Below are 11,599 nucleotides of genomic sequence, written 5' to 3' on the forward strand. Positions count from 1 at the left end.
TCTTTTTATTTCTGTTTCTGCCTCTCTCTCACATTATGTTTTGCTCCACCTCTTTCTCTCTTTTTTGCCAATGTGCTTCATTACTGTTGAATTAGTTCTTAATCATAATCATTCTCAGGATAATATCATAGAAATATCATTAGCAGGAACGTTTACAGTGATGACGGTGAGAATAACAATGGTTAATATTCATGCAATAACAGAACAATAATAAAACATAATGATGATTACAATAAGAAAAAATAGGCCTACTTTAGTCTACCACAAAAGTAAAAAAAAGAAAACAAAGGGACAGAATCGGATAACCACCAAAGATCATACAATTTTCTTTGACATATTGAAAGACTGTCTTAAAACTAGCCTCTGATTCCAAGATTGTCGTAGAATTCGTGTATCTACATACTGCTCTCGTCGATCTCGTCCCTGGCTCGCACAATAACGGTTTTCAAAGTTTACATTTAACTGGAAACAATATTTACATTCTAAGAGACCTTACTATGCTAATCCTATGTACTAACGGAAGCAAATGACTGTTGTAATGAATCTTGACCATGTTATGACTGTATACCTTTCCTGTGTACACGTGCCCCCCCCCCCCCCCCACGTATATGGTCATTGTGTCAGCTGAGAGGGCGCGCGAGAACTGCAGTCAGAATGGAGGAAACGGCTCAAGTAACAGCTGACCATAAATAAAAAGGTGGAATGCAAGTATTTCATATCACGAATGATGAAAATTTAAACTCTGCTTGTCTGTGCCCCTATAAAGACACCTTAAAGACAGTCCTGAGTGTAAAACACTTGTTTTAAGCTTCGAACGAGTCACCGACTGTTTAGACGTTTTCATAAGGTATTATAGACCATATAATAAACAGATAAATACTCTTTCTTTCTGTCATAAACAAATCCTGGGGTCTAAGACCTTTCGTGAATATCGCCCTTGATTTCTGGGGTCTCTAAGGGTGAAGAATATTGAAATTTTATTCTGTAATGCGACGCTGATATGGATGACGCCCAGAATCTACTCAACGGCGCCCACGTGCAACCCGCCTACAAACTTACATAAGAGTACTTTGAGAACTGTCGAGAAACAGATAAACGTATGACAAAGAATAGCTTGGCTGAGATAATTAAACCAACCAATGCGAGGACAAACATAACGGATAAATGAACAGATGAAGTGAGGGTAATTTTCTATATTACCTTCACCTCTCCGATATCGACGATTTTGGTATCGTTGGATTCCTCTCACTCTGTACAATCCAAATAAGTTGGTTTTATTACGCGGAAACCCCTTGTTAGCGGCAAACTTGGTCCCAATAGCGGGGGCGACGATGTCAGAGCGGCGGACGGAGCGCCGAACGTAATATAGAAATTACCCTAATAATATAACCCACAGTGAAAATAACCATGGTTATTCACATTACTTTACACTGCAGATGGCTGCGCCCCCTACGACTTCCCAGGGGGGGCTGCCGCCCCCCAACCCCCGCCGAGAAAACAAAATTTCCACCACATATTCACGGCAGGATAGAGCGCACATGAACTAGATGCGGAGCCGATAACTAACCCTACCATAACCTAGTAGGAGCACCCTCCACACTCGGGCATCGCGGCGGCCATGGCGAAGTACTGAATGCGGCGGTTATTTCGGTTAGGAATTCGAAAATCGTGGTTCCAGGGGACGGGAAACTCGACCTTGAGGCCATTGGTGTAACGTCGAGAGAGGCGCAAAACCCGCCGACGAGGGCGCTCTTCTGTTCATGGTATACCCCGTTCATCGTGATTATACTATAATCGTCTCTGTATACAATGCTGACTATGTCAAGGTTAGTATGCTGATTCAGTGGGAATGTTACGAGGTAACTGTAATACGTCCGCCGCTCCGAGATCGACGATAATTTTGTAACGCTCTAGCCTGCCGGGAATACGTGGTGGAGGTTTTGTTTCCTCGGCGGGGGTTGGGGGGCGGCAGCCCCCCCAGGGGGGGTCGCAGGGGTCGCAGCCCCCTGCAATGGAAAGTCATGTGAATAACCATGGTTATTTTCACAGTTTGTTATATTATTAGTGTTATTTAACCCGCATTTTCGTTGGAACCTTCCATGCCCTCCCTTGCTATCGGGGCCAAGTTTGTCGCTAACGGGGGGTTTCCGCGCAATAAAAACTATATATTTGCAATGTGGACAGTGAGAGGAATCCAACGATACCAAAATCGTCGATATCGGAGAGGCGAAGGTAATATAGAAAATTACCCCAATAATGATGATTGCAAGAGTTCTAACTCAACACCATACCCTTTCCGATAATTGTTTGTCCTGACGTCATCCTTATGCCCACGACGGGGTATGAATGCTGCCCCTGCGTGTTGTTCCTCGTGTCGTCAGCTCCTAACCTCACGCGGCGCAGACAGTGGGTGGTTGGCGAACATTTGCCGTTTCAGCGAATTCTTGCGTCCTTGGCAATCTCCTTTTTGTTCTGGCTTCTCTGTCGCCCTTGTTTCGTTCTTTTTATTGTCCTTTGTCTCTGCGTTCGTTGTCGTTTCGTTCCTTATTTATTTTGTTTTGTTTGTATGTTTGTTTATAGTGTCTTCTCTCTGTTTTTTCCAAGTCTTTCTCTTTCTCTTCTCTTTCTATTTTGACTATCTGCCTCTCTTTCTCTCTCTCTCTCTCTCTCTCTCTCTCTCTCTCTCTCTCTCTCTCTCTCTCTCTCTCTCTCTCTCTCTCTCTCTCTCTCTCTCTCTCTCTCTCTCTCTCTGTTATCACTGGACTTAATAGATTTATCAAATCAAAACCAAATCTCTCGTTCTCCTCTCTCCGAATCACTACTTCTTTCCTTCTGTCAGTCTTTCTTTCTTTTTTTTTTCTGTCTCTCTTCCTTTCCTTCTCTTTCTCTCTCTCTCTCTCCTTGCCTCTGTTTGTCTCTGTCTATCTGTCTCTCTCTCTCTTCTCCGTATGATTTCTCTTCTCTCCGTCAGCCTCTCCTTCTCAGTATCTTATTTTCTCTTTTTTCCTCTCACTCTCCTTTCCTTTTTTCTCTCATTCTTTCTCCCTTTATCTTCTTTCTCTCTCTATCCTTTCCTTTCTTTCTTCCTCATTTTTTGTCTCTATTTTTCATTCTTCCTCTCTCCTTTTCTTTCTTTCTTTTTTTTGTTCTCTCCTTTTCTTTCTTTCTTTCTCTCTCACATAATTTTCCCTCTTTCCCTCTAATGTTACTCATGCAGAGAAAAACTATCTTTGTATGAATAACATTAAACGAAATTAACCTTGTAAAAGATGTCTATAACGCCATGTCTATCGCTTGAAGAACCCAATACACGAGAAAAGAATTGTATTGAACAAATTGTCTTATCTTTCAATATTTTTGTGCATGCATATTGAGGTCGCCCGCCACTGTATCAACATACCGGACTATTTTGTTATTTCTCATTTCTTCTTCTCTTAAACATATTTAACCTCATCAGATTCCGCGACACGTAAACACAGATATCTGGTGGAAATGATATTTCGAAGGAAAATCGCCTTTGAAGTCGAGGCAAAGAAGGACGTTTTTTGGTTAAATTGGTGAGGTGAAGTGTGAAAAAGGCGGTTGTGATGTAGTTGATTTATTTTCTGAAAGGTAGAGAATTGGGATCTGCAATGTGTGACGGTAAGCATTTTGCAAGATGTATTTAAGTGTAGTGCATGTGTTGTAATTTAAATAAAGATTTGTTTTGGTGTTTTTTTTTCTCTCTCATTTCATTTTTTTCACTTCTGCATTTCGTACTTTAGGTTTTTTTTTTTCCGGCGTCAACGACTGTTTAGTACTACAGTTTCCTATGACTCTGCCCCAATTTATGGGGGCGGAGTCATATATAGGCAACTGCACCTGGCTGAAGAGCGCGCGGAGCACCTCTGCCCATTTTAAAACTTAAAGAAAATGGGAAGTTCGAATTTGATGCTACACTGTATGGTGCAATAATAGCAACGTTGATAATGGCAATGAGGATATTATTGCACTAAGTATTAGTTTAAAAATATTTACGCGCGCGCGCGCGCATATATGTGTATACATTATATATATATACATACAGCACTGTGTACATACATACGTACATATATATACAGTATACACACATGTGTATATTTAAACATATGTTAACATACATGCTTATATATATATATATATATATATATATATCTGTACTTATATATATATACATATATATGCATGTATGTATGTATATGTATATATATACATACATACATATATATATATATATATATATATATATATATATAAACACAAATATGAATGTTTTTACTAGATCGTCCTGCTCTAGCAACATAAATATAATGTTGAAAATCTACACTACTATCATAGATACCAATATAAAGTTTAAGCTTTAATACTGATATGCTTTCATATCATTAGGGCCATGGCTAAGAAGAGCAAGGTTCAGGTTTATCTTTCGTGTGTGTGTGTTTTATGCGATATGTCATGTAAGGGTAGTTACTGTATTATCTCATATCATTTATGCTTTAATCTTGGGCATATTCAGGCCTCCAAAAATGTTCCATGAATAATATACGGGGAAGTATCTCATGTTTTATTTACAGAATGTGATCGAATGGTTAAAAGAACATTACGAAAATTTATATGGGAGGCGCTTAGGACCCGTGCATTTTCAACTGATTTCGATAGTTTTCCGTCGTTTGATTTGTAATTTGAAGATATTGATAACTAACAACCTGTATCCACTGTTATTTCCTAATGTTATATTGATAAAATAATGATTTGTTAATTGATACAATTCAAAAACAAAATCAGATTCGTCAACTCGAGTACAATTCCTAGGAATGGGGGTGGAGCCGCACGTGTGGCAACAGCGTAGAAGCATCGGCAGCGTTGCTGTCGCGATCGGCCCGGAGAATGTCGCAAATGAAAAATGACACTTTCTAATGTAGTTAAGACGGTTTCTTGGCATCGGAAAAAAGGCCTCTTGTCTCTCACATTATCTAAATTAATTTTCTTTTGTCTCCCACCTTCCCTTTCCTCTTTCTTTGGTCTACATTTCCCTTTTTCTCTCTCTCTGTTTTGCTCTTTTTATCCCTCCTTATCTTCTGCTTATCTCTTTTGATCATTTACACGGTAAGCCTTACTCTCAAAAAATGGAATATACATGTCTTTTATTACCTGCTTCATTTGTTTTCTTTAACCACTGCCCTTCCGCAGGTGTTGGCGTGCATGGTGGCCGCCCTTGGTACCCTGTCGTCCGGCGCCGTTAACGGTTGGTCCGCCGGCACCCTGACTTCTCTCGACGCCGACCCGGATATAACGATGGGAACCACCGAGACTGCATGGATGGGTGAGGGAATTCCAGGTTGTGTAATGCGGAAGGCTAGGTCAGTAGCAACTCGAGGAGGTGTCATGCCGTCTGTTTTGGATGATTGTTCAGTGAAAAATTAACGATTAAAATCATTATCTTCCATCCTTTTTTGAAAACTGAAAAGACCCAAATCATCGACCAGATTCACAAAGCATCCGTGACGTTTGTGACGTCATCAAAACAAACCCCACGTGCTTTTCCAAAAATAGAAACAGACGCCTTGGCACCTCGAGTGGCTACTGATCTAGCCTTCCCCGTTGTGTAATGGCGGAAATGGCCGCTTGAGAATGCTTGTATAGGTTAAGTCAATTCCGGGTTGCGTGACGGAGAAAATCATTAGTGAGAATGCGTGGATGAAGCTAAATAAATTCCGGGTTGCGTCGTGGCGAAATTACCGCTGAAAACAAATGCCGGGTTGTATTATATCAGAAATCTTGCTTCTCTCAGCCACGACCCGGATATAAGGATGAGAACCGTTGAGAATGCGTGGCTGGATGAACATGTATAATGGCAAAAGCTTTCTCATGCTGTCTAAATAATTCATGGCATGACTTGAATGCGGTTGTTTTTTATTGTGATTTGTATGCGAATGTGATTATTTCATTATTGCATACATGAAAGCACTATGAAGTAATCATGATTGCTTGACAATAGCGTGGACGAAGGAAGAATGCACAAAACTGAGTTATTTAGACTATTAAGGAGTTGAGCAAGAGAAAATGCAGTATCTTTTATAAATAGCTTTTGACATAAAATAATTTCGATTTATTTTAAAGCAAATGATGTGCACACACACACACACACACACACACACACACACACACACACACACACACACACACACACACACACACACACACACACACCAGTCTAGTTTTGGAACCAGAATTTTTTAGTCAAAGAAAAGGTTATAGACTACAGATTCTATAGCTCTTCACTCCAAACAAAACCCCTTTGATCATTCAAATTGTTCTTAGTCTACCGACGGTCATGAACGCTCTCCGCCATTAATTAAACTCCTTTTTTACCGAAGTGAAGGTCTATCATTTTCCCTTTACTTTAGCAGGCGATGTCGGTTTACGGGAGGAATTTCAAGACGAACCTTCCATTCCACAAACACATGCTCAACACACACACACATACACACGCACACACATACACACACACACACACACACACACACACACACACACACACACACACACACACACACACACACACACACACACACACACATATATAGATAGATAGATAGATAGATAGATAGATAGATAGATAGATAGATAGATAGATAGATAGATAGATAGATAGATAGATAGATAGATAGATAGATGGATAGATAGATATAGATATAGATATAGATATAGATAGATATACATATACATATATATAGATATACATATACATATACATACATACATACATACATACATATATATATATATATATATATATATATATATATATATATATATAAACATAAACATAAGAATCTCTCTCCAAAGCCAGAGATCGACTTATGCGAAAGTGAACCTCTGCCATTAAGGAGCGAGCGAAAGAAACTGCTTGTTTGGACTCGCTGCCCACCTCCCATAAGTCAGCCACAAACATTTCTTCCTGAAACTCATGCTTTTCAAGTCTTTTTAACGTAGTGGATACGCTAATATCAATGGCTTAACTCGCAGGTTAGGTTCGTTGAGTTTAGCTTGTTTTTTGTTAGAATTCACTTGCGACTAAAAGTGTTTTGGAAATCAAGTGTCACTGGTTTTGAGATGAAGTAGTTTTTTTCCCGAGTAATTGAGAAGTAAAGCTGCGTCTTATTCATGGGTCATCTGATCTGACGAAAGTAGGCCTAAACTTGAATTACACAGCAGAACTATAAGGGTCGGCTTGTGTAATTCTGTGTGTGTATGTTTGTGTGTGTATGTGTGTGCATGTGTGTGTTTGTGTGCGTGTGTGTGTGTGTGCGTGTGTGTGTATGTGTGTGCGTGTGTGTGTATGTGTGTGCATGTGTGTGTATGTGTTTGCGTGTATAGAGGGTGCAATGCAAGCATACTGCACATTGTAAGGGTGCAATACAAGCATACTGCATATTGTAAGGGTGCAATGCAAGCATACTGCATACTGTACCATGTGGTCCCACGTGTGTCCATATTTAAACCATGTGCATGCCCACGCTACAGCTCCAAGCTACCTTTGACATGCCGCATGACAGGGGGTGGCAAAGCTGATCAGTTGACCTGAGCACACATTCGCAGACTCTCTCACGGTCACCCGCTTGAGCAGCATTTCCAAGAGTTGATACCCAACAATAAATAAATATAAAGAGTTCCATTTAAAATGCTTCTCATCTCCAAACTCAGAGCTCGATTCCTCGCTTGCTTTCCAGTGAGCATCATCTCCGTGGGGTCCCTCGCCGGCAGCGTGGTGGCAGGCAGTGTCATGGACAAGCTAGGTCGCCGAATCACCCTGGTTGCGATGGCGCCGGTGCTCCTCCTGGGGTGGCTGACGATGGCTCTGGCTCCCAACATCGCCGGGGTGCTGACGGGGAGGGCCATCTGCGGCGTGGCGACGGCCTTCTTGTTCTCCACGGGGTCGGTGAGTAGCCTGCGAGGCGCTGCGGAGGAGGAGGAGAGAGCAGGCGTTTAGAGGTCTGTGTTGGGGTGTTGGTGGAATGCTTTGGGGAAGGAGTGTGGCTTGATAGTGTTCCGTGATTTGGTCGTCCGCTGGGTGCCTTGCAAAAATGAAATGATTGAGGCTAAGGTCATGGATCATGAATCTGGATGAATACAGTAATCTATAACGAGAAAATAATACTATTTCTTAAAACATATCCCTGAACCTACATTTGCCTATGAAGTACATTGATTGGAAAAGTAAAAAAACGAATTAAATGTGATGTCATGACATCTATAATTCTAGTTTGTTACATAAGTACTGCTGTTAATGTAACACTGAATATGATTTACTTGCTATGTTTTTTTGCAAGAAATATTTCCCGCCCCACTCGCTGGAAGCACTAATCGGCTCTGCTCTTGCAGGTATACTGCAGCGAGATTCCCGAGGCGCGGATGCGCGGCCGCCTGGGCTCCGTGCCGTCCCTCTTCATCACCTTCGGCATCGTCCTGTCCTACTTGTCGGGCGCCTGCTTCTCGTGGCGCGTCAGCTGCTACGTCTGCTGCGTTCCCGTCGTCCTCATGTTCGTGGCGATGCTCTTCGCCCCGGAGACTCCATACTGGTTGCTGCTGATGGGGCGGAGGGAGGACGCGGAGAAGGTCCTCCGCCGGCTCAGGGGCCCCGAGTACAACTTCGACGTCGAGATCGAGGAGATGGAGAAGAAAATGACGTCCGTCGGGAAGAAGATGGAATACCGTGAGCTGTGGCGGCCGCGCACACGCAGGCCGTTCCTCATCTCGCTCTTCATGATGACTCTGCAGCAAGTGGGCGCAGCGAACGTGCTCATGATGTACACGGGGACCATTTTCGTGTCCGCGGGCGTGGAGAACCATAGCCTCGCTACCGTGTACACGGGCATCGTCCAGATCGTCTTCACCGTGCTGTGCGTGCTGCTCGTCGACCGCCTCGGACGGCGCCCCTTCATCGTGCTCTCGACGAGCGTGATGGGCCTCGCGACCATCATGCTCGGCGTCTACTACTTCATGCATGACGTCGTGGGGCTGCCGTGGCCGAGCTGGGTGCCGCTCGTGACGGTGCTGGTGGCCGTGTCCGGGTACTGCCTCGGCTGCCGCACCCTCCCCTGGCTCCTCTCGGCCGAGCTCTTCAACACCACCATCAGGTCGACGGCCAATTCAGCCAACCACTTCTACAACCGCTTGCTCAACATGGCTGTGATACAGGTAAAGGAACCATGCAAGTGAATTACCATTAGGCCCTTATTACCTGCAACCAAAATGTGGTCTTGTTATGCAAGTGAATGTAATTGTATAAACATGAACATGTCTCTTGTATGGTTATATATTATATATCATTCACCAGATACATATATATATATATATATATATATATATATATATATATATATATATATATATATATATATATATATATATATATATATATATATATATATATATATATATATACATATATACACATAAACAAATGGCTTAAAAACTACCATCTTTCTCCAGGTGTTCCCATTCTTCGTCGAAGCGGCAGGTTTTCACACCGTTTTCTTCGTGCACGGCAGCCTGAGCCTGATATGTGCCGTCCTGTCCCTCCTGCTGGTGCCGGAGACCAAAGGAAAGAGTCTCGAGCAGATTCAAGAGTACTTCGAGAGCCAGGCCGCCAAGAAATCGGCTCACAAAGCAGAGAAATCGAGTCCTAACGGCGAGGCGGCTGGAGCGGGCCAAGGGAACAAGGCTTTCCAGGACGTGTGACGGGATTCAGGAACATATCCTGAGTGAATGAGTGTGCGCATGAGCGAGTGAGTGTAAGCATGAGCGAATGAACGTGAGCATGAGCTACATTGCGAGGGACAGGCGTGAGGGAAAACCAGTTCTCTGAGTTGAGTCGAAGGGCGATCAGGGGTCTGGTTTCAACATTCGGAAGAGGGTCTGTGACCCATCAACACCCTTAGCAGGACAGCACTTCTTTAGTATAAGTAAAAATATATCTATATATAACGATTTAAGTGTAATATAAGAAAAAGGTAAAAGCAAGCGAGTGTTTGAGTAACCCAAGTAGAGGACATTCATCAAGGAAAAAAAAAGAAAAAAAAAAGAAATAAGAAAGATGGAACAAATTGTGTATACCGCCAGGGATATGCACATATTATCACAAGAGGATGAGAAAAACCCTCGAAAAGTCGAATTAAAACACGTTTGCGAAGGCACTAAGCTGTAACCTCTCGATCACTTGACTTTAATTTCATTTTATGTTATTTTTCCGAGAGGAATTTCTCTTCTTGCACTCTACAGAAATGTGACATGCTTGTGATAAAAAAAGAAGAAAAAAAAATGGGTGTTAAAATGTTCATATCCACAAAGCTCTACTTATGGCGACCACAGTAGCACTTCAGCAATCTGGGGTCCGGGGACTCATCTCTAGTTTCGGAACGAATTACAGCTCGTTAAGTTAAATAACGTCAAAGCAGAAAAAAAACAGCAATAAAGTTAATAAAACAAGCAATTACTATTTCCTGTCTTATAGGGGATGTTAAGACATTTCCTGCTCCCATGATGTAAACGCAGAGCAGGAGTGACTGGGTCGTAGCATGCGGTGTCCACGGGATCCTAAATAACAGTGCATAGAAAAATCATTAGTTATTATACACACGCCAACAGAGAATGGTAATTTCTTAGCAATGAATTCTGACTCACGATTACACTACGAGACGTACACTATAATATATTCTGAAAAAAAATCCCCAACATGAACTGGCTAGAAACAAGAGGGTAGTGTCTGCCCTGTCGTATTTCACTATAAAATATATCTATTGCAGATATGTCAAACCGTAGCCATACAGCAGTTATTGCTACCATGATTATTTGCAATATCGTTTTTCATCTAACGTATGCTTAAAGATCTGATTATAAACTCACTAGGGGCATTAAGTCACACTGCAATGGAAACTGTAGCCTGTTTTGATTTATCTAATAGGAATTATTAGTTAGAATGTCAAGAATTTAAAAAAATATATAAATATATATATAGAAAGGAAAAATGCCAAACAATAAAAACTATGAAAAAAGAATAGGGGAGAGTATCACTATATAATTAGAAAGCTGGATGGACAAAATTCAAGACATGAAGCAAACAGAAATAAAAACTGCTGAAATAAAATAGTATACCCCCTAAAAATAATTTTCTATTCTTTATTCACAGAAAACGTATATAATAGAAGACATTATATTTTTAGGTAATACTAATATATATATATTTTCTCCCTCTATCTCTATCTTACTCTCTTTTTCTGTACTTCTACGTATATATACATATAAATATATATAGGTACATGCATACGCACATTCATGCACATACCTATAACTGTGTATATAAACATACATATTTCTGTATATGTATACATCTATATATATATATATACATATATATATGTATATATACATATATATATATAGATATATATGTATGTATGTATGTATGTATATATATATATATATATATATATATATATATATATATATATATATATATATATATATATATATATATATATAGACACACATACACACACACACGATGAGGACATTGGTA

General features: G+C 41.0%; 1 protein-coding gene across 4 annotated transcripts in view; it reads left to right on the forward strand.

Moving 5' to 3' along the window:
- Positions 1-10,144, forward strand: part of LOC113829210 (solute carrier family 2, facilitated glucose transporter member 8) — a 10,912-nt gene extending 768 nt beyond the window's left edge. For 3 of the 4 annotated variants that reach the window (XM_070121727.1, XM_070121726.1, XM_027382325.2), the window contains exons 3-6: positions 5,209-5,341; positions 7,752-7,960; positions 8,404-9,219; positions 9,514-10,144. In XM_070121727.1, the coding sequence (XP_069977828.1) occupies positions 5,209-5,341; positions 7,752-7,960; positions 8,404-9,219; positions 9,514-9,762 (1,407 nt within the window). In that variant the 3' untranslated portion in view covers positions 9,763-10,144. Of the gene's footprint in view, positions 1-1,700; positions 1,827-5,208; positions 5,342-7,751; positions 7,961-8,403; positions 9,220-9,513 lie in introns of those variants that run through there. The other variant, XM_070121728.1, reaches the window with a different exon arrangement.
- Positions 10,145-11,599: the final 1,455 nt, after the last annotated feature.

This window comes from Penaeus vannamei, chromosome 5 (assembly GCF_042767895.1).
Source record: "Penaeus vannamei isolate JL-2024 chromosome 5, ASM4276789v1, whole genome shotgun sequence".
NCBI classification, from domain to species: Eukaryota; Metazoa; Arthropoda; class Malacostraca; order Decapoda; family Penaeidae; genus Penaeus; species Penaeus vannamei.